This window comes from Thermobia domestica, chromosome 1 (genome assembly GCF_964235325.1).
Source record: "Thermobia domestica chromosome 1, izTheDome1.hap1.1, whole genome shotgun sequence".
In the NCBI taxonomy this organism is placed as follows: domain Eukaryota; kingdom Metazoa; phylum Arthropoda; class Insecta; order Zygentoma; family Lepismatidae; genus Thermobia; species Thermobia domestica.
In genome coordinates this window covers 18,339,895-18,365,123 of record NC_137454.1, presented here as the reverse complement: position 1 = coordinate 18,365,123, position 25,229 = coordinate 18,339,895, and the positions used below count along the sequence as shown (strand labels likewise).

Below are 25,229 nucleotides of genomic sequence, written 5' to 3'. Positions count from 1 at the left end.
ATGATCAACATTGTCCATCCTGTTTATACAGGGTGTTTCAAAACAACGCAGACAATGTTTGGAAGGTGATTCCTGACACCAAGATAAGACAAAAAGTATAGACCAAGCTTGGTGCACAAATGCTTCCTTTCGGAGTTATAGGCTGCCGAAACCACGAAAAATTGAACTTTAAAGGTCCATAGCTCCAAAACTATGGGACCTACCATAGTCAGGTCAAGACTTCACTTAGGAACTAGTATGTACCTTATCCAAGTTTCAAAATCGTGCGGAGCTTTCGCAACAATCTTTATAGACGTGGTCGGTGAATACTTGAAATTACATCCCCGTAGCCAAACTCCCTGTATAAAAATTGTTGCATGAGTACCTTAGGATTCTGAAACATTTATTTTTGAATAGTGCACATATTAGTTCCTATTTTTTGTCTTTTCTTGATGTGAGGAATCACCTCCCAGACGTTGTCGGTGTTGTTTTGAAACACCCTGTATTATAATAGCTGAAATGCGCGTTCTGCGCACGGGGAAATGCATTTATGGGAAATCATTGAATACCCTGCTTTTTTTTACAATATTTATTTCAATGAAACTATATTGATAAAAGTACAAAAGATACTCTACTTTTGGTATAAATATTAAAACACTCTACCCCCACAGAATACTTTTTAAATCAAATTAGTATGATTTAAAAAATGAAACAGCTTGAAGGGTATTGTCTCTTCCAAAAGTCATTTCAAACGGGTCAGACGTTTCCCTGACCCTGAAAACAAAGAATTCGACACAAGTATAACTCATTTTGATCTTTTATCTTTAATCTTCCCCCCCCCAACCTCTGCAGATAGGGTTGAAATTTGATTTAAATGGCATCTGGAGTATGACTTTTTATCTAAGCGACCTCGAAAACTGTTGATTCGACACTATGCCAGTCGTTTTCTGTAATTTTAATGACTGCCCCACTCTCGCATATTAGTAGGCCTACTGAAAGTTTTACCCCAACTGGGAGAGGACTCTAAAACTGTCACCAGTCATCTTAGGGACGCCAAAAGCTATGGATTCGACATTAGTATTGGTACTTTTCAATTATTTTTTGTCACCCGCTTCAGAAATACAAATGGGGGCTGAATTTGGATTTAAACAGCATCGAAGTGTTACTGTTTATCTCAGCGAGCCCAAAAACACAAATATAGGTTGTTTTCGATCATTTTAATGCCTCCCCGTCTACTTTCCTATATGTGGTAGGGGGTCTTACCGTCACTGGAGGATGAATTTGGACTTAAAGGGTTCCCAAACTGTCACCAATCAACCCATAAATCCAGTAAACTATGAAATCAACACTAATACAGGACATTTTCGATTATTTTACCTGTCTCCCCTTCCATTGCCCCTAGTTGTGATAAAGGTTTTTTACACCGACAGTATCCTTTTCCAAACTGTAAGTAATACATGTCTGAAGTTCGGTTAAAATTACTCTAGGCAGGGTCGGATTTAGGACGTGAACCGGTGCGCGTGCACCCCCGTTTGTTGTAAATATACATTATCTAAAATGAGAAGCTACAAGTTAAAATAGCAACACTCCGAAATTTTCTGGTGTTATTTTTTTCCGTTCAGAGCTTAAGAGAAAGCAAAGCTTTGTAAAAGCAATCGTTTAAGTCGATTTTGTGAAGGTTGAAGGAAAAGGACTCACCAATCCGGCTGGAGCTCATGTGGTTCGGATTCCACGTTAATCAGTAGGTCCTAGTCTCATATAGCCTCGCTGCTGAATGGGACGTTAAACTCAAAATCAACTCAACTCAAAGGACTCATCAAGCAAAACAATATAACATTTGTCAAGTAGGGCAGAAAACAGAAGCCAGAGGAGAGAAAAACATTTTTTCCTGCAATTACTTGCGACCCTCTTTAAAATACTCCCACCCCCTTCCGTTCTATATATTGTCAGGGGGTAAATAACATTGTCGCATATTATTTTGAAGAATTTTAGTGTGATGGGTTATTTTGGTACTGATTGGTGCGTGCACACACCCCGTTAGAAAGTCCTGGATCCGACCCTGGCTCCAGGTGTTCCAGAGCTATGCTGAAACATACGTACACACATATATACAAAATACCATCCATATACCGTAAAATACCATCCATATACTTTGCACATCAGGGGTTCCTTTGCACAAAATGTGAAAAGTTTCACACTCTTCTGTCGGTAAAACAATGAACAGTAAACAGGAAGTTTCAACTGACCCCGTAAGATAGAACATCTAATTGTATTTTGGTTATAATGTAGGCGATTAACATCAGTTCTAATTACCTGGAGGCTTCATTGTTGTAGAGGTATGAAAACCAATCACTGTAAAGGCCGCCAAAATTTGAAAGATATCACGTACAAGAATTTCCGTCAAAGTTAAGTCAGTTTCGTAGAATACTACTGTGTATAATGGGACTTAGATGGAATAGTTGAAATTGAAATGCGAAACGTTTTAAAGTCATAACAAAAATACAACTGGGAAAAGGTGGTTTCAGTCTCTAGGCTCTACTCGGGGTTACTTTGCACCGATCCAAAATACCGCTTAGATAGGAAATTATTACCACTAGAACCTCCTGCTTTCTAATTTTAGGTAAATTTCCCGTTTAGGTAGATGCCGGAATGAATATCTTGTTGGAAAATTATGAACAGTAGAGGATCCAGAAAAGTAGTTTGACAGGGGCTTCACTCAAAAAGGCTTCGTTTTTCTAGAAATCACTAGACTTTTTTTTTGGGAGGGGACTTGAAGCTTATACACATACGAATGACTAACATTAGATTAAAAAAAAGAAAAGAAATGATGCAATTTGGGTGGGCTTTAGCCCCAAAGTCCCAAACCCCGTAAATCTTCCACTGATTACGGTTGGGATGATATTCTTTCTTGGTCATAAGGAAGAAAACCAAGGCAAGTCAATTCACGGATATTCTTTTTATGTTACTGTGTTTGCATTTTTGTGGGACATATGCTAAACTATTAGAATGTGGTTCCTGTGCCGGTACCAGAAAATACAAAAAAAATTCTTTACAAATATCGATAATTCAAACTAAGTACCAATACCGGTACCATCATTCTAATATCAATGTTTGTAGACTGCATGTAGTTTTGTATAGAAAGTAAAATGTATAAATACTGAAGGGAAAATATTGCACAGGAACGTTATGTTCGTATGTTGAACATACCTTTTCGTATGTTGTGCAAAGTATGGTGTTACTGTGCACCAAAGTTTACATTTCAATAACTATGGTCATACTGAATGTTTACTAATGAATTTGCACTAATGTTTTCCTTTTATATCTATGTTATATGTTTAAAATACAGTGTTCTAGATCAGTATTTTTGTAAGATACATGTGATTTTCTTTAAAATTGCTTAAATTTTCTGCAAAGTTACTCCTCTTACGGTATATATATGTTCTGCTTTAATCCCTAAACTGTGAGCAAGACCAAGTACATGAAATCTGACCCCTAAGATGAGAAAGGAGTCCTTGAACCTTTTCTCTACCTTCACAAGTTTTTCAAAAGTGTTGAACGTAAAACTTTATTATTATAATTGCAGGGTTGGGTGCAAGAACTAGGTAGGTCCATTTTTTTTTAACGAATTTGAGATTTTCACATGTTCATGTAGGAAAAAAAAATCACTCTATTTTGTCTGCAAGAATCATGTGGATCCGATGATTATATTCAGTGTTCTTATAATGTAAAAGGGGGTATCTATATACAGTGTTCATCGTGAAGTTAGAGCAAGAAGCAGGGAGCTCCGGAAAAATTTCTAAAAGTGGAGTTACCTCGTTCTTGCATCCTACCCTTCAATTATTATTTTCAATTTTAGGTGGGAACGCTCGGTCGAAAAGGAGTAACACTTTTTTCAGGCTAGTCATCCTGAGAGTTTTTTTACTGGGTTTTCCTCATTCATACGAAGCGAATGACGGGATAGTACCTAACGTACAGGTCCCAGACCGCTTCATTTCTTTTCCCTTCTCCGGATTGTGTGATCGGCGTGGGACGTTATTCCTTATACGTGTCCCACGCGTTATTCCTTATACGTGTCTTAAGGCCATAGATCATGAAAATGCCCAGAAATGTGTATAAATAAATAAGTAAATAAATAAATAAATAATAATAATAATAATAATAATAATAATAATAATAATAATAATAATAATAATAATAATAATAATAATAATAATAATAATAATAATAATAATAATATTTTTTGAAGCTTAGACCGAGGATTAGAGAGTTTGAAGAAATTGGACCAGTAAAAGGAGAGGAATAGAGGAACCTTTTCTTGACGTTCACCAGATTCTAAAACTATTGGTCGCACAAACTTGAAATTTTGTACAAATGTCGTTCATGAACCCTAAACAGAGGAGGAGACGAAGATTTACAAAATACTACCCCTAAGAAGGAAAGAGTTCCTTCTGAGCTAAGAGGTTAGCGTGCGCGCTTATGGCGTGGGAGACCCGGGTTCGATTCCTGGCGGTAGCTCATGTTCGGAATCCACGTTAATCAGTAGTCCACGTCTCAAATAGCTTCGCTGTTGAATGGGACCTTAAACTCAAAATCAACATAACCGTAAGGAGGGAAAGGAGACTTAGACTTTTTCTCGGGTAAGCAGAAATTTTGTGAAATTCAGTACCGTATTAAAAAAAAAAAAAAAAAAAAGTGGAAGCAAGATGGGGAGAGGGCGATGATTCTTTTCTTTTTATCGCCCTATGGAGTTGAAATTTTATAAAATGTTCTCTATGTATCCCAGTGGCGTAACTAAAGGTTTAGGGGCCCTTCCACAGACAGCGTGGAGTGAAGCCCTTACCCTAGTTTCCACTTCACGATTTGGGGGCCTCTGATGGCTTGAGGTGCCCCGCAATACGGGGTCTGCGGGGCCCTTATTTACGCCTCTGATGTATCCTAAACTATTCCTGAGATAGGTTTCTGTAAATTTCACTTCATATGACTACGAAGGGTCAAAAGTTTTTTTTCCAGTATGCTCAAGTACTTACACAACAGCAAAATATACTTGTAGCTATCAGCAATGGTACTAATATTAAAGCTTAGGTAATGTCTGGATCTGAACCACTATATTTTACTTACCACAAAAGCAATGCTGCCAATTCCAAGTCCTTAAAACTCACAAGTATTTTATGGAAATCCACTAAATTAAGTGAACAATAAAGAGCCAAGGCATACCAACCAGATCTTCTCATATTTAAGTGCACTAAAATGTAAAAGAATCATTAATGTAAATAAAAATGAATGGAAAAGTTAGGATCTACCTCCATAAAATTTAAATGTAACATAGCTAGTGATTTTTTTTTTAATTCTGGAGTAAAAGAAAATACAAATTAATAATTTACTTTTTCTTAATACAAGGTGGTAATCCTTGCAACTGTATTGTTACTTATGGTAGGGTTTGTGAAAACCAATTTTGTTAGTATAATATTTTTATTTTTAATTATGAACCTCAAACATTACGGACAAACCAATAAAAGTGCAACGCTGGCAGTAAATCGCAGACGAATAACCAGGGAACAGGAAGACAATCAACCCATATCAGTAAGACGGTATGCAGTGCTATGCCACGACGCCTCTGGTTTTCCGGTGATCAAGATACACCGTCACTGGAGAGTGGATGCTACATATCTTGAATAAATCCATTTTTACACACAGTAATTGAGGAATGGCTTTGTACGTAAAAATATTTTATTTCTTATGTAGAAATAATTTCTATCTAAGTTCACAACATCCACATTTTTGTTATATTTTTCCTATCTTTTGTTTTTAAAATGAGGTGTTTTTAAAGAAGTTAATCTAGTTTAGATATATTTTGATGTGCAATATTATATTGTTTCTTTTTATGTATGTGTGTGTGTGTGTAATGCACACACATATATAAATGCATATAAATGCTTTTTTTTTTAGCATGGGCGATTTTGGGGTTGTCTGCTGTGGGGGCGGATCTTCCGGGGACTTGGAGTACCCTCAGACGAGTCGGAGATCCGGAATCTTTCCCGCAGGAAACTGTCAATATAAAAACTCGGTTTTTTTGAGCATGTTCGTGTATAATTCTCTATAATAGAACATAACAGAATATTATTAATTTTTTTAGAAAGTTGTTGGCGGGGGATCAAAGTTTCTCTATCCCCTCGTAACTACAGAGACGCTCTCCAATGGTTTTCAGTCATTATGTAAATAGAAATGCAATCTTTTAGGCATCGTACTCCCACTGTATCTCAACATTTAGATAGCCGATATGTTGTCAAAATCGTAATAAAACGTACCGCCTCTGATTTTTTTTTTCGCTTCTAACGCTGCTTATAACTCATACACTGTATTGTACGAAATGTTGAACATTTTCGACAAAGTTCGAAGATGAATTCGTCTGTCACCACGAATCGTTTAATCAACGGCCGTGAAATTTCGTTCGTTGATGCTGTTTGCGCCCAGAACATGGCAAATCTGCAGGGTTCACACAGCCCTCTCCAAAGAATTTGCACTACATTAAGGTGACCAGAATTTTAACTTGTTAAAACGGCACTCATATCAATCAGGAGGTATTAAATTCTCTGATTGCATTAGTGCTTTCAAGTTAATAAAATACAGAAATAAAGATAATACCGCAGGTTTTTTTAAGTAGTACCCAACAATTGCCAGTTCCATGCACGATCTATAAACTCCTTTTAAGAATTGGTACCAAAATAGCTCTATACACAGTCATTTTAACGAAAGAGCGTACAACTTGTTTTGACCATTTATATTTTGTATAACAATTACGAGACACTCTGTTTACATTTGCTCTAAAACGGGACATTTAGGCGTCCCGTTTGAGTATCAGGAGAAACGAGACAACAGTCGAAAAGAGAGACTGTCTGGTCTAAAACGGGATGTCTGGTTACCTTACCTTACGCAGAGACATCTTGTCCTGTCTCTGGAGATGATGTTATGGTTCGCTTATTCTTTCCCATATACCCAATGTGAATTTCACTCGGGTTTTGTGTTGCCCTTTTCTTCTACACCAGTGCTATTCAACCGGGGGTACGCGAAGGTGTTTCTGAGGGTACGTAATGCTGCTTCTGGGGGTCTGCTGAAAATGTCTGTTGACAGTTCACTGCAAATGAAATTCGATAACTTGTTAGTTTGTGACTTTTGTATTTATACTCGAAAAGAGTACAATGAATTTAGTGACAGTGCTATTTCGCAACTTTTTCCATTTCCATCAACATATTTGTGTGAACACGGTTTCACTGCATTACCATCAATAAAAACGATGCACAGAAATTGCTTGAATCCAGAATCAGCTCTGATTCTCGCACTCTCGAAGATTCGACCAAGAATCGAGGAGTCGGCGTCCCGAATACAAGTTCAGTCATTTTATTAACAAATTAGTTCTAAAGTTACTTTTAGTTTTTGAATTTTTAACATTGTCATCAGTGTACGAATTATCAGGAAGGGTGAGGGGGAGAACTGGATGTCTCCCATATGTTTTGAAATTTCCCATGTTAATTTTTTCGGATGTACACTTTATCCTCCCATATCATTTTTATATATAGAGAGAGAACCCTGTTTGTTCTTTTGTTGGGTCTCTATTTGTCCCTCTTTTTAATCAACAGAACATACGTATTAATTTTAATAAGTTCATTTCGATTTAATTTCTTTAAAACAGCTTCAGGGGTACACAATTGGTGGCGAACTGTGTCTACGGGTACGCGAGAAAAAAAGGTTGAATAGCACTGTTCTGCAACGCGCCATCTTTATTCAGTAGTTCAATCTTCTGCCCCTAGAGGTACACCTGGTCGAACAGTTACCAATTACAGTGTGAACCCACCAAGGATGTTATAAAATAGAGGATATGCCCATAGAACAAAATCTCGAAGCCATACGTCACAGCTTCGCCACACCTACTCTGCCCACTCCGCGACACTAAGATCGCAATGTTTCGAGCCAACAATCATGGCGGAAAGGAGATCAGCCAATCAGACGTGTCAGCTCAGATGATGCTCGGTTGTTTTTTGGCTTCATTGACTTCATATGATGAAGATACGTATGGGCAGATCCTCTATTTTATAACATCCTTGGAACCCACCATGGTGTGAACTTGGAAGTAGGCTACAATCCTATCAGTTTCACGTCCCTGATCAGTATATTACGTGAAAAAAAAATATGCATTCCCTACTGATCTTCCCTTGTGCGTCCCTTATTGATCTTCCTCGTATATATGTATATGTTCATACACACACACAGAGTTAGTTGAGTGATATACGTATATATGGATGTAATGTGTAATATATACATATCTTTAAACATGTGATTATACCTAAGTAGTTATCATTTACAAACCACATACAAGGGGCTCCTGTGGCTCAGAGGTAGCGTGCTCACCCTGGAACATGGGATCCCTGGTTCGACCCTTACTTTTGCCAGGTGGGTATTGTGGTGGACAATCACTGTGCGTGTGTTTTCTTGGGATTTGCTCGTTTTCTCCCACTTTCACAATTCCACCATTATATTCATTGTCACATTATTGACCCTTAGCCTCGCAGCTGAATTATAACACTTTAATTTTTGTTTTAAATCTACATGAAATCCAGAGTGAAGAAAAAACATTATTCGCCTTTCTAATCTTCCAAATATTACACTTTTGTTCAATAATACATTCCAATAAATACATATAGTTTAATGTTACTCACCTTTTCAGTTCAGTACCATACAAAATATCCACTAATAATCAAAGAATAATTAATACTGAGAACACAACTACAGCACTATAGCGTTCTGCACACGCGAACAAACTTTCAAAGAAACACTGATAATGCTTTAGAAAACACACTCTCCATATTATCTATGAATAATTTTCTGCACAATTATCTCAAAACGAATTTCACCAAAGCTTCTAGAAAGATCACGTGCACCAAGCCCTCAGTTAATCATTTTACTGTATGTAAGATTTATCAATACATTTCAAAGTGACCAAACTGGTATTTTATCTAAAAACTTAATATTATTTTCTAACATATGTATGACACAGCTTTTAACAGTCTTTTACGTATACACATTTAAAAGTACATTAAATAACTAGCCCTACAGATAAAACCCAGTTATCCACGAAATTGGGTGTCGTGGCAACCACGGATAATTCTCGAAAAAATAATCGGAAAAGAAAGCAAACCTACACGAAAATGGTTTTGAACAATTTTTATTTACACTAAAGGAGGTACATAATATGATTATAACTTAGGCCTAATGAACAGTAGTTTTTTGCACTTACAAGTTTGTTAGTTTATTTTTTCATACACACATACAATAAAACCGGTAAACTTATTGGGACGCGGCAGAAGTCCTAAATGGCATTAGACCTAAAATGCACAAGTCCTAAAAATTATTTCGCGGCACAAGTCCTAAATGGCAGAAGTCCTAAAAGGCAGAAGTCCTAAACGGCAGAAGTCCTAAAAATCATTTCGCGGCACAAGTCCTAAACTGCAGAAGTCCTAAAAATCATACCGCGGCAGAAGTCCTAAACTGCAGAAGTCCTAAAATTTAGGTCCAGTACCTATATTTTTAGGACTTCTGGATGTCACCCAAACTTATCACACCAGTTCGAAGTGACTTTTACTTATTCTGTCGCAGTATACAGTGGCAGGACCGTATCCAAGGGGGTCTAGGGGGCCGGATCCCCTTAAGTTTTACTGACCCCCCTAAAAGTGTTACGATAGGCTTACAAATGAACTATAATCTGGTTGGATCGCCCCCTCTAACTTCTACCGCCCTCCCTACATTTTTGGGCTCGCTACTGGCCTGTACAGCGGTGCTATTCAACCGGTTCGCACCAGTTCGTAAGAATCGGTTGTTAAAATATTACTGATTCGCAGAACTGTTTCTTATATCCAGACATAAACACACACACAGGGGTAAAAGTAGATTTGAAAAGGTAGGGGGACGATAGGGAGCGGTATGACGTCACGCCGTTCCCCTGCCCATCTGGGGGGGGGCCCTGTACATACTTTTTGGAGGTGGGGAAGGCGTCTCCCGCATTCCCCCACACTTTTACCCCTGCACACACACACGCAAGGCTTAGTCAAGAGTGAAAGAAAAAAGTCAAACAAATTATGTGCGTGAACCTGGTAGAACCCATTTTCGGAAATCGAAAATTAATCACGCGTATCGTTTGTTCATCGTTTGGTCATGATTGTTCTCATACAATTCTGGTTTGTTCACAATTTATAAACAATTTATGCCAAAAACAAAATGAGCGGTGTCAACTATGTAGCAGAACCCATTTTCGGAAACAAACTATGCAGATAAAATTTTTGTATCTTTTGTATTTCTATTAGCATAGCAAGTATGTATTGCAAATTTCAGCTGGAAGGGAGAGCTTTTAAAATACAAATTTTTCACAGCCAAAAACAATTGACCTTTTTGAAAAACATTACTTTGCTCCCTACATACCAGATGATTAATGAAGGGGGAGGGGATTAAAATTTTTATTTTAAGTGTCATTGTTCTTAGACATTCTTACAGCTATAAGGTTAAACATATGATCTCTCAGAACAAGTTATAGGCGTTTATTCCTTAATCTCAAATGATCAGATATCAAGAATAAGAACTGGTATCACACGAGTGAAGTGGTGAGGATTATTTATATTTGAAACACATATATACCATTATCAACAATTGTCTATCCATTGCTGGATGAAGGTCTTTCCAATACTTTGACAGTCATTTATCTTCAACGATTCATTTTCAAGTCATTGAAAGTGCTACCTTGTGTTACTATACTGTGTAGGTCGCTACATGTCGCAAGAAAATTATACCTATCTATTTATGTGTACTATATATCTCATATATTTATATACAGAACCGGTTGTTAAAATTAGAATAGCACCACTGGTAGTATATATCAGTAGCGGCTCGTAGTCTGTACAAGCACCGGTTGCAATGTTGCAATATCAAAGGTATGTAGGTACGCGCAAGTGTTCCCCTCCTCCAGCATTCTTGAGTCCTATCCAAGAAATATTCAGGAAATATGAAGAGGAAAGTCTTTTAAGCTCTATTTGTATATTATTGATTAAATTATTTCTCGAATATTAATTTAATATATAAGCTATTTCCTTTTTTTTCAAACAACCACTATCAATGTACGTTTATACACTATTTATATACAAAACCTCTGCACTCATGTTATTGGACACGAGATAAATCGAATATATAGTATGTGCTGTAAGCCATGAATGATGGCGTTAATCCGAAAAGAAGAAAAAAAGCAAGAAAATTGCATGCACGCAGTTAAACAAAATTATTTAATTATATAAACTATGCATTATTTTAGAATGGAAGGTCTTTCTTCGATCTTTCGGGCTTCAAATTTTTCTATGACTTTATTGAAATCTGAAATGCTGCTCGCCAAGTTTCTCTGAATAGAAAGCATCGCTACCGCAAATATTTTCCGCTTTATTTTCTTTGGGGTTCAGAAACACCTCTCTCCTCCGACAATACGCATTTTGTTAGCATTTCTTTGTACAGTGGAGTCTCGTTAATTCGAACTTGGTTAATTCGAAATATTGGATAATTCGAACAGAAGTCCATTCCCCTTGAAAACTGTATTGAAAACAATATTAAAAATTCGTGGATAAATCGAACTTTTGAACCTATGTTTTGGATAAATCGAAATAAATACAGTTGAAAATTTTTAATGTTGGACATGTAAACAGAGAAATACAGTTTTAATGTGTTTCCAGTTATCCAGATGCAGCCATAGGGAAGAATAACACAAAAGATAAATAGAAAATATTATGTAATAAATGAAGGTGAATTGGGGAGAAGTGTGCCAATCTCATCTTGTTTCAGAATTGATTGAAAATTTTAGATGAATTATTGATAAAGTCAACCAAATGTTATTAATATCGTATTCCACGCAATACATGAAATTCGAGATTTATTGACCGTACAAAACAATCAAATTTAAGCAAATGAGGTTTACGACTTCTTAAAAGGAGAATAGAATATTCAAATTGTTACTGGTGTTTAACTGTTTGGGCTATTCAACGTATGTCGTAGTGTTGTACGTAAATATATTTTCCATTGTCAGTGGCGTATTTAGGGGGGCTTCCGGGCTTAAGCCCCCCCGAAATCTTACTTACTATAGTAAAGTATATGAAATATCTTGCTGAATTTTCACATTTTCAGGCAAAGCCCCCCCCCGAAAGTTAGCAAAGCCCCTCCCGAAACAAAATCGTAAATACACCACTGTCCATTGTACACGTAGTTTGAATTATGTGGAGTCAAAGTCGTTTGTTAGTTTGCGGTATTCGATCACGCAAATAATAAACTGCTTTAAAGGTAAAATCTTCACCATATAAATATGTTTTAGATGCACAGTACCTTGGTTCGTTCGTTGTTATATAAGTGAAAGTGAATGTTGTTGAATAATTCGAATTTTGGATAATTCGAAGTTTTTTCGTGTCCCCTTGGACTTCGAATTAAAAAGAGTCCACTGTATAAATATACGGAACAAAAAGTCCATTTTCAGGAACCACGTATTTTTTGTCTGTAAAGAAGCATGAAATCTAAGATGTTTTCCTTTGAAAATTAAAAAAAAAATAGTTTAACATTCCAGCAAATTAGGCTAAAGAAGACAGATGAGTATTGGAAGTGAATGATTTGATATTAATTTATGCTCTCCGCCGGAAATCGAACACGGAATCATGTGCACGAAGGACACAGAGCTAGGAATTAGACCCGTAGTAAGACATTTTCTTCTTGGAGACTCGATTGACCCCCCTTCCCCCCAGAATAGGATTTTTTTAAAAAAATAAATCTTATCCCAAGAATTTTCACCTTTGTATTATAAATGTTAAATAAAATCCATTGACTTCGAACGACCGCCCCCCAAACTTTCAGCCTGGATCCGTCCCTGCTACCACCAGACTTATATTTGTTCTTTGCGAGTTTATGTTTTGTGAATAACTTCTTTCTTCCACGCGTCTGTATCTTCCTCACCCTATCAACTGAGTCAAGCGCTGCTAAGCGGAGGAATTCGTAACTATTACAGAAGCTGACCAGTTGCGGAAAAAATGCAACCGTAAGGGACCAATACGGGAAGATAGGAGCGTTGCAAGAATAAATCCACTTCCCCATGTTAAGAGATAGGAGCTCGCTGCCATATGCTCAATGTTACTGCTTCCAGTGGCAACGTTCGCTGCCACTGGAAAGGTAAATCTCTCTCTTTCTTTCCGTTTTTTAATTGACTTTTTTCAGAAATGCATCAATACTGTTTTGCGCTCAAGAGCAAAGGTTTATTTTTTACTGATACACTACTTTAACACTTAAAAATATTTTTAGTATTTAAAAAAATATCCGGTTGCACAACCATGCAACATATAGTACCAGCCGCCACTGGTATATATAGGGTCTACTTATTAGAACTTGTTATTATTTACTACAATGATAATTCAAATAATTAGACACAATTTTGATCACTTAGGGGCACTATAGGGGAGAGGGAGGACATTGGTACACGGGGCACATATGTACGAGGTAGGTATTTTTCCACTGTGAAGAGGTAATGGACAACAGTTTGGTGTTGGCAACATTTGTGACAAACGAAGATCGTGATGCACAGTTGAAGGATGGACGCAGCGTTCTTTTCTCTTGGAGAGTTCCGTGGAGATAGTGAAAGTGTGAACATCTCAGATAGTGAGCTGCTGAAGAGGAAGTGGATAAAGTGAAAAATATTCATTATACATCATCTACACCCATCACATTTAAACACGAAAACACTTATACACATCTACAATTACTTTACACACATTCATTTCATCTATATTTCACTTTATCCTATATTTTCACCCCGATCATCTGGGTAACTGGCCCTCTTCTTCCCACTGAAACTCCTTCCCGATTTTGACTACATTAATACCTAGCTAAGACATCATAATTATTACCTGGATTTGACATATTAATACTTTACTTACCTTATCATACTTGAACAATTAATACTTTAAAACATATTTAATACTATATGAAACAGGGAATACGACTTGAAAGTCGACCAGAAAAAATGCAAATGGCGGCTCACGCCATTTGCAATAATAGTTACAATAATAAAAACATTTCAATTTACATACATTTTTAGCATACTTGGCTAATAATGCTGATGCTTCTACTAAAAACACCGATAGTTGGTGAAGAAGACAAGACAAGACAAGTTCTTTTCTCTGTGCAGAAAACAAACTTGATTTCTTAGAGCAACAGTAAGTTTTCATTTATGTCTTTGTAAGCTTATATTTGTAATAAGCACTGAATTTTTGAAAACTTATGTATGTTGCATGAAAGTGTATTTCCTCACAAATAATTTCATTTATGTTCAATTGCCCTGCGTGGAGTAATTTTTCAGTTATAGGAATTAATGATTCTGAAGTTCGGTTGGGGCACATTAATACACACGTCCGTGAACTTGGCCTCCCTACTTTGAGCACTAACGATAAAATTAGTGTCAATCGTTAGTGCATCGTTAGTGCTTCTTAGTGCACCAACTCCTAACGTTAGTGCTTCATTAGTGTAGGAACTGCAAGTAAAAAACCCTTTGGGCCTAGCGTGAACTTGGCCCCCCCACTTTGAGCACTAACGAAAAGATTAGTGCCATTCGTTAGTATATCGTTAGTGCTTCCAGAAAATACTAATAGTTTCGTTAGTGCTTCACTATTAGTGTAGATATAGCCAATTGTAAGTCACGAAACTCCCATAAGAAATGCGTGGGGAATTATTCATTGCGTTAAATTACCGCCAAATTCAGAAGCACTAATGATCTCTTTTAGTGCATTTCTTAGTGCAACGTTAGTGCTTCTTAGTTCACCAACTCTAACGTTAGTGCTTCATTAGTGTAGGAATTACAAGTAAAAGAAAACCCTCTCAGCCTAGCGTGAACCTGGCCCTCAGTTTGAGCACTAACAAAAAGATTATTACATTCGATAGTGCGACGTTAGTGCTTCTAGAAAATACTAATAGTTTCGTTAGTGCTTCACTATTAGTGTAGATATAGCCAATTATAAGTCACGAAACTTCCATAACAAATGCATGGGGTATTTTTCATTGTGTTCATTTCCCGAACGTAATAGTAAGCATTACACTAATATATGGTTATTAGTGCTTTTAAATTTGGTGGAAGAATTTTACAAAATGGAAAATGCTACGTGTCTAAATTTATCCCCGCACGCATCTGAAATACTTTTTAAAAAAAACGTTGGACATGGTTAGTGCATCGTTAGTACCCATTAGTACACTAAACTCTAACGTTAGTGCTTTGATTCAACTATATTAGTGAATATTATTTGCAAGACTAAATTGAAATTTTTCTAATTCTACAATTATTGTCCTACAAAGGTGAGATAAACGTAAAAAGTTAATGCATCGTTATTGCTTCCCGAAACACGAAGCATTAATGTTAGCGCAATTATGGTTTAAGAGTTATAAGTGAATAAGTCACTGTGTGCTAAACTTAATTTTAGCGAATTTTACAATAATAGTCCCACAAAGGTTGAATAAACGTCAAAGATTAGTATATCATTAGTCCTCCGAAAGTCACTAAGCATTAATGTTACTGCTATCATAGTTTAGAGGTTAAAAATGAATAACTGGGGGGGGGCTACTTTAGATCTTTAAATTTTGTACAATTTTACGCTATTTGTGTGACAGAAATGGAGCAAACCAGCGTTTAGTCCTCCGCTGAATAAGCATTAATGCTACTGTTATCATAATTTAAGTGTTATTAACGAATAACACGCACGAGCCTAAATTCAAATTTGTCGAAATTTACAATAATTGTTAATCAAAAGGTAGGATAATCGCTGAAGGATAGTGCGTTTTTAGTGCTTCAAAAATACTAAGCATTGACGATAGTGCTATCATAGCTTAGGAGTTATCAGTGAATAACTCGGACGGAACTCAATTAAAATTTATCTAATTTTACAATAATTGTGTAAAAATTGAAAAACCTGAAGCTAGCCCCGCTCGAGTTATTTGGTAAAACTCCTAAACTGTGACTGCACTGACGTTAAGTGATTAGTGTTTCATGAAACACTAACAATCACTAATCTTCGGTGGTTATCTTACCTTTGTGGGACAATTAGTGTGAAGTTCGAAAATTTAAATTCAATCCTATCCGGACTATTCATCAAAGCACTAACGACAATGCTTAATGTTTTATAGAGCTCTAGCAATGCAGTAAGAGCTTGTGTTCCAATTAGTGTACACAATTAGTGTAATTAGTGGTACAATTAGTGTAATTAGTGTAATTAGTGGTACAATTAGTGTAAAACTGTTTAAGTAGAAAAACCTAAAGTTAGACCGGGTTGAGTTTTCATTAATAAGTCCAAAAATATGATAGCACTAACGTTAGTACTTAATATTTTTTGAAGCGTTAAGGATGCACTATCCATTAGCGTTTGTCCTACCTTTATGGGAAAATTAGTGTTTTTCGATACTTTTAAATTCAGTCTTGTCCGAGTTATTCATTAATAATTCCCAAACTACGATTTCACTAGCGTTAGAGCTTTTTGGAGTATTAACGCTGTACTAACCTTTGACGTTTATTCCACCTTTGTGAGACAATTGTTGTAAACTTCGATAAATTTAAATTTAGCCCGGAATGTGTTATTCACTTATAACTCCTAAACTATGATAGCAATCAGTGTTTAATAGGGCTCTATTAATGCACAACCCACTGGTTTTAGTCCCACTTTTGTGGCACAATTACTAAAAAAAAAAGTGTAAAAGTTGAAAAATCTAAAATTAGCCCCGAACGAGTTATTCATTAATAACTTCTAAAGTATGATAGTACTATCATTAGTGTTTAGTGCACTAATGTGAAATTACTTAGCACTAAACATGTAAATAGTTTTTCTAGCACTTGAGAATCGTGCGGGGCTAAATTTAGACACTTAGCATTTTTAATTTTGTAAACTTCCCACATATTTAAAAGCACTAATAACTACATATAGTGTAATGGTTATGGTGTAGTGTAGTGTTAATACCTCTTATTACAGAACTCCAAACATTAGTGCATCAACAGTATGGATGGTAGAAAATAAAACTTAGGGGAAGCTAACTATACGCTAGCCAATAAAAGCATTCACGATGAGAAGCATTAATGTTTGGTCTTGGTGCACTAGCAAGCAATAACGAAACACTAACGATGCCACTAGAAGAGACCGCTACTGCATTTGAAATGAAATGAAATCTTTGAGTTTTACGTCCCACGATTATGCCAGTTAGGCTAAAGGAGACGGTGATGATGAATAATGAATGAAATGGTGGAATGAAGAAAGTGGGAGGAAACGGGAGAACCCCGAGAAAACCCACGCACACGGTGTTTGTCCACCACAAAGTTCACTTGGCGGGGGCTGGGAGCGAACCCGGGACCCCAAGCACCAGAGGTGAGCGCTCTACCACTGAGCCACCGCGGCCCCCACTACTGCATTTGAATTTCGTGAGAATTCGACCTAATGAAAAAATCCCCATGCATTTCTTATGGGAGTTTCGTGACTTACAATTGGCTATATCTACACTAATAGTGAAGCACTAACGAAACTATTAGTATTTTCTGGAAGCACTAACGATATACTAACGAATGACACTAATCTTTTCGTTAGTGCTCAAAGTGGGGGGCCAAGTTCACGCTAGGCCCAAAGGGTTTTTCACTTGTACTTCCTACACTAATGAAGCACTAACGTTAGGGTTGGTGCACTAAGAAGTACTAACGATGTACTAACGATTGCACTAAAAGAGATCATTAGTGCTTTTGAATTTGGCGGTAATTTAACGCAATGAAAAATTCCCCATGCATTTCTTATGGGAGTTTCGTGACTTACAATTGGCTATATCTACACTAATAGTGAAGCACTAACGAAACTATTAGTATTTTCTAGAAGCACTAACGATATACTAACGAATGGCACTAATCTTTTCGTTAGTGCTCAAAGTGGGGGGGGGCAAGTTCACGCTAGGCCCAAAGGGTTTTTCACTTGTAGTTCCTACACTAATGAAGCACTAACGTTAGGGTTGGTGCACTAAGAAGTACTAACGATGTACTAACGATTACACTAAAAGAGATCATTAGTGCTTTTGAATTTGGCGGTAATTTAACGCAATGAAAAATTCCCCATGCATTTCTTATGGGAGTTTCGTGACTTACAATTGGCTATATCTACACTAATAGTGAAGCACTAACGAAACTATTAGTATTTTCTGGAAGCACTAACGATGCACTAACGAATGGTACTAATTTTATCGTTAATGCTTGAAGTGGGGGGCAGCGTGAACTTGGCCCCCCCCAAAAGTTTTTTTTTATTTATAACTCTTACACTAATGAAGCACTAACGTTAGCGGTTTTTGCAGTAAGAAGCACTAACGATGCACTAACGATTGCACTAGCAGAGGTCAATAGTGCTTTTGAATTTGGCGGTAATTTGACCCAATGAAAAATTCTCCATGCGTTTCTTATGGGAGTTTCGTGACTTATAATTGGCTATATCTACACTAATAGTGAAGCACTAACGAAACTTTTAGTATTTTCTAGAAGCACTAACGATGCACTAACGAACTGCACTATTCCTTTCCTTATTGCTTGAAGTGGGGGGACTGTGTGTACCATTGTTTTGGCTCTAGAGCCTACACTAAAGAAGCACTAACGTCACGGGTTGGTGCACTAGGAAGCACTAACAATGCACTAACGAATGGCACTAGTTATTTCGTTAGTGCTTGAAGTGGAGGGGGGCAGCGTGAACTTGGCCCCCCCCAAAGGTTTTTTGCTTGTAGCTCCTACACTAATTAAGCACTAACGTTAGGAGTTGGTGCACTAAGAAGCACTAACGATTGACACTAATTTTATCGTTAGTGCTCAAAGTGGGGGGGCCAAGTTCACGGACGTTTAATACACATGCATGTGGGGTAGATTGGTACGGACCAATGTGCCCCCACTGCTCTGTACCAATCGACCCCTTCCATTTGTAATTATAAGGGTAGACTATTCTTTGTGCAATTTCCATATATCATAGTTTCCATTGTGATTAACATCAAGTTGAAAAGTTACTAATATACTTATAAAGTTACTATAGGCTATCTCTTGTGTGATCGCTTGATTTCCGTAATCAAAGCATTAAAATAAATTAACCAAAATAATATGGAAAACTTTCCTTTTATTATATTTCGGACTTCCCGGAACTATAGATATAGCCGATAGGTGCACAAACTTTCGAATGGAAAATTGTTTAACTATTTAGAAGCCATGATAGCAAAAATGTGAAGATTCGTCCCCCAGGTCATAACATGCGAGTGATTTTAATAGCACATGTCTAACAAAATAAACCCCAATTGTACATGGACGCTAAAAGTCAGCATATAGTAAGCGTCATATTTATTCGACTTTCAGCAACCTATTTGAAAGTTATTGAAGTTTTTGATACTTTAGTATTATAAAGGTAACGGAGAAAGTTCTGTCACTTTGCCAGGCCTTTGGTGAGGGTGTCGTGACTACGCGGACAGTGCACTGGCGGTTTAACAAGTTTAAAGATGGTGACGAAACACTCGAAGATGCAACACGTGCCGGAAGACCAACACATGTACAAAATGAAGATCTTTATGCAGCAATTAAGGCGAACAGTGGCCAGACATGTGAGAAACTGAGACTACAATTCAGTGTAAATGAAGAAACCGTTCGGCAGCACCTCCATCAACTTGGGAAGCACTACAAGTTGGGTCGATGGGTACCACATGATTGGATTCGGGCCAGAAGGCAACGCGACCAGATACCTGTGTTTCTTTGCTATCTTGTATGAGGAAGGAGCCATTTCTAAACAGGGTATTGACATATGATGAGAAGTGGGTCATGTACGAAGCTTACGGCGCAGTCATCACAGGTTAGCATCCCATGAACCGGTTCAAAAACAGCCCAAACCAGCACTGCACCAGAAGAAGGTCCTCCTGTGTGTTTGGTGGAATGCTCGTGGCATTGTGCATCGGGAACTGCTACCAACTTGTCAAAGCATCAATGCAACTGTGAACTGTCAGTAGTTGGTTTGTATTCAAGAACAACTCAAAACTATGGAACAAGCACATCTGAATCGCAAAGGGGCCCTCCTGTTACAGGACAACGCTAAGCCTCACGTGCCTAGGATGACCCAGGCACCATTCTATGCCTTAGATGGGAAACACTACTGCATTCGCTATACTCCCTGGACATTGCACATCCGATTATCACTTGTTCTACAGCAATGGAATCCATGGCCTTCCAGAACGTTGGCAGAAGTTCGTCGATGCTGATGGGACTATTTTTGATCTTCCAAGGACGTGTTACGTGACATATCGGTGTTCGAAGGTTGTGAGCGAAAAAGCGATAGAACTTTCTTGGTTACCTTTGTTATAACAAAGCTCCGCCTCCTTTGGAGACACGGGGTACGCTCGAACAAAAAGTATAATATATTTTCCAGTTAGTAGTTGAGGTATAAAAAATTTCAAAATTTTGTAAAACTGTAGATAGCCCTTGGACTATTTACTTCTATTTTTCCTTATAGAGACAGAACCTCTTTTCAGTACGTTTTTATTCTTGTAAATAGCTTGCGGAACTTTTAAATTGTGATAAGAACACAAGCAAGCATTGGACTTTTTATTTTATTTTTCACATTTTTTTTTTTTGGTAACAGGTTGAACTAGATCTGTTGAATTACTAAAGATTCTTACAAATCTTCAAATTATTTTTATGAAAAACGTTTTTATTTTTCATTTTTGCTGCCGTAGGTCCTTAATTCTATTGTTAAAATACTTGAGTTTGAGTGAGTTTGAATATTATATTTCAAAATATTTCATGGAAAAATAAAACAAAAAGTACGTTAACTCTATTATCAAAAAGTCTGTGCGATATTTCACTTTGCACCAAGCCAGTACCAATCTGCCCCATGGGAAGATTGGTACAGATTGCAGACCTTTCGTAAAATGTAATTTACTCCACGTAGGACATTAGTAGAAACAATATTCTACATTGTAAATGTAGCTAAAGAATCGCAGTTCAAACAGGAAAAAAAAGTCATGTTTCTCAAGCTGACGATATGTTCTAAAATCTCGGGTAAGTAAAAATCGTACCAATGTACCCCCCTCTCCCCTATATCCAAATATTTGATAATTGCTTCTCAGCAGTTCTATACACTTCTAACGTATATGACATCTTCTTTGAATTATATGTAAACTTATTTGCAAACAAAACCTTGGTAACGAGAACAAAAATGAAATGAAATGAAATCTTTAGTTTAACGTCCCACGGTTATGCCGGTTAGGCTAAAGGAGACGGTGATAATGAGAAATGAGTGAAATGGTGGAATGATGAAAGTGGGAGAAAACGGGAGAACCCCGAGAAAACCCACGAGCACGGTGTTTCCGGTAACGAGAACGATTACCATAGGAACCGGATTACGACGTCTATAAAAAAAAGTTTTAAATCGAAATTATTCATGTCATTTTTACAATATTCTAACTTGTAGCTATTACTAGATAAAATAATATTTTTATCCAATATATTAAGAAAATAAAACTAGTAAATACATGTTATCGTTGTAAACTGTTTTTATTTTTTTGTGTTAAGATACATTTTCTTTATTTGTAATTTAAGTCTTTTTAGTAATATTTTGTCAAAAAAAAAAAAAAAACAAGAAAAAGAGAAAAGAACACTGCGTATAATCGAGATTTTACTGTAATTACTATACTACTAGTCGTGTAATATCATGAATGTGTTTTCCACTGTGTGGCCTTATGCAGAGTTGTTGTGACCCGTGATTAATACCATACTAAAGATATCGACTATGTTTCCTGCGGAAGTCAGGCCTTTAATATGACGCTAATCATATATCAAAACGACTCTGCATAAGGCGGTGTAAGTTTAAAGTGTAGATAATAAGAAACATACATGTTGTTTATCTTTGTTCTTGTTTTCTTTGCAAAGCAGAAACTTGTTTATTTACATTCATTGCTGGTTTGTTTAATCTATATTTTTACAGGTTATTTCTGTCTTTGTTAGTTTCGTTCACTTATAAATTTATATTAATGACTACAGTTATCTCACGATATTGTGGAATTCGGAAGCATCAGATAAAATCTAGAGCAGCCAATTCAGTTTGAAATTCTTAATTTTAAACTAAAGATATTCGGCGGTATTCAGAGAGAATTCGTTAATCGAAGTTTAGTCACAGATTTGTTAGTAGGCATTCTAACTCTTTACTAAAGAAGATGCACTTTTTGGTATTCAGAGTTTACTTTGAGTACAACTAAAACGTTGATTTGAGTATGATTAACTTATATAACCCCTATGCATCGGTGAGTAAAACAAATGTGACAACTACGGAAAAGTAGATGAGCGCATGCGTAGTCTGTAAAAATGAAAATACATGAATTACGAAATACGAAATGTGTCGCACGCTAAACCATGGGTAAAAGATTAGTCTCCGCTCTAGATTACTTAGTCAAATGTGATTAACTTCGTCCAATACTACGTCCTAATCAGAGACTTTGAATACAATTTTGATAACCACTCATTAGTAAAACCCGTAGTATGGCGTTAATCAGACGTCAAAACGACTCTGCATAAGGCCTATTGTGTTTATTGTCCTTGATATTTATCGTATTATATTGTGTAGAGTATGGTGCTGTAATACTTGTATCTGAAAAAAAGTATTAATATATCTAGCTAATATTGCAAGGAATCTCAACCTATGGATTGCGACATAATATTGAGTCCTAAGGGAATTTTTTAGTGAATCAAGAAATGTTTGTATTTAAAAAAAAAACTGTTAAATTAAGGTTAGCAATTTTTGCATATATAAAGAATATACTTTAAAAAAAAAAATTGGAAGAAGCTTTGAGTAACTCATGTCACTATAGGACTGAGTGAAACAAGAAATACCTCTTAGGTTCAATTGAAAGTGAAATTTGACTCATATTTAGCATTAGGACTCTATATTCAAAGTTCGTGAATCATTTATTTTATGAGTATAAGAATGTTTCATTGTTTTGTATCTACATTCTGAACAATATATTAACCTTATACTTCTGGGTTTCGAGAAATTCGAGGTAGACAAAAACTGGAAAAGGTTGGGAAATAGGATAACTATTGGATTGTTGTGAAATTGATGCAAGATTTTGATTCAATCAAAAGCTGAACTTGCCATAGCTTTCCTGAAGCTGAACAGAATTAATCTAAATAAAAGCAATCATTATCAATAGATTTCAATCTATTAAAATCTCGGCCATATAAAAATTTGCTATTGTGGATCGAATAAATTCTGCGCATGCGCCCTGGTCACTGCCAGGGGTGGACTGGCTATGTAAAAAGGGTGCGGTCACATACTCTGGGAGGGCGCCGTCCATCTGAGGCTTTCGCTTGTTTGGAATACCCCCTCCTAATAAAAGAAAGTGCCGGGGGGCTTTTCTCGGAAAATTAGTACACAAAAAACACCAAAAGATTAAGTAGCTATTGCAGTTAATCACGATAGAATTATACAAATTCAATATTTTCATAAACAAACAAAGAGACTTTGAGTACTAAATACGAGGCGTGCTTTTTTAAGTAAGGTCCGTTTTGTTGTAGACACTAGTAGTTCGCGCGCAAACCGCAACTAGCGTGTGCGTCGTGTCCCGACATGCCCCGGGAACAACTGTGCTCAGTTTCAACTCTGTAGCTGACCTGTACGGTTGTGTTCTGTGCTTTCACAATGTTTAAGACTATCAAGTCGCCCGCCGCGTGTGAGGTTCGCTCAGTGATACGGCTTTTGTCAGCAAGTAACCTGTCTGCTGCAGAAATTCATCGACAGATTTGCGAAGTGTACGGTGATACTGTTACGAGTGCAAGCAAAGTGTGTAAGTGGGTACGAGAATTCAAAAATGGCCGTGACAACGTCCATGATGAGGGCCGCTCCGGTCGCCCTTCTTCGATTACAGACGATTTGGTGGCTTCAGTTGAAGCGAGGGTTCGTGAGAACAGGCGCTTCACAATAACAGATCTTCAAACGAATTTCCTGACGTGTCGAGATCAGTGCTTTACAAAATTATTTCTGAACACCTAAAGTTTAGGAAACTGTGCTCCCGTTGGGTCCCGAAACTCCTAACGAGGACCACAAAAACCAAAGATTTGAGTGTGCCATGAAGTTCTTGACTCGTTATCACGAAGAAGGGGACGGCTTCTTGAGTCAGATCGTAACTGGTGACGAAACATGGGTTTCGCATATCACGCCCGAATCGAAGCAACAGAGTATGGAATGGAGACACATATACACACTCTCCTGTAAAGGTGAAGGCCAAACAGACTTTGTGCCAGCGCAAAATCATGGCGTCGGTGTTTTGGAATAGGCATGGTGTTTTGTTGGTCGACTTCATGCAACGAGGGACCAAACCCTGTGAAGCAACGAGGAACGAGAAGCATACTGCCAAACCCTGTGAAAGCTATGCAGAGCGATTCAAAACAAACGACGCGGCATGCTGACAAAGGGCATTGTTTTTCTCCATGACAATGCAAGATCTCACACTGCAGGTCAGACCCGCGATTTGTTGGACAGTTTTGGCTGGGAAGTATTAGACCACCCACCCTACAGTCCTGATCTTGCGCCGAGCGATTACAATCTGTTCCTCCACCTGAAACAGCACCTCAGTGGCAACCGTTACAATGATGACGACGATGTGAACACGGCAGTGAACTCTTGGTTATCGGAGCAGGCGGCAAGTTTTTATGAAGAGGGTATTTTGAAATTGGTTGAGAGGTATGATAAGTGTTTGAACAAACTTGGCAACTATGTCGGAAAATAGAGTAAAGTATGTACTTCCTGAAAATACATTTACTTTTTTGAAATAACCTTTCGTTGTGTACTTATGTTCAAACGGCCTTACTTAAAAAATACGCCTCGTATATTAGGCATATATAAATCTGCACACTTTAACTGAGACTACAAAAATCACACCAATTGTTTAAATTCTTCGGCTACATTTGTTAACAGCCTAATTATAACTGAAGATTTGAGTTAAGTTTGGGGCTTATGCTATTTTTCATACTTCTGTCCTTTTTATAGCTATGTTCATCATAACATTAACTTATTTTTAATCTATTTTTAAAACCGTTAATAAAAGGTATACATGAAACATTTACTACAAATTAACCAAAGTAAATTTAGAATTATATACCTACCTAGCAAAAAAAGAAATTC

The 25,229-nt window shown here is 37.0% G+C and overlaps 1 protein-coding gene across 1 annotated transcript in view; it reads right to left on the bottom strand.

Moving 5' to 3' along the window:
• LOC145683671 (1-acyl-sn-glycerol-3-phosphate acyltransferase alpha-like) overlaps window positions 1-25,229 on the bottom strand; it is a 368,125-nt gene that overhangs the window by 81,382 nt on the left and 261,514 nt on the right. The window contains exon 2 of the mRNA XM_081755022.1: window positions 5,098-5,221. Coding sequence (XP_081611148.1) covers window positions 5,098-5,210 — 113 coding nt within the window. The 5' untranslated portion in view covers window positions 5,211-5,221. The remainder of the gene's footprint in view (window positions 1-5,097; window positions 5,222-25,229) is intronic.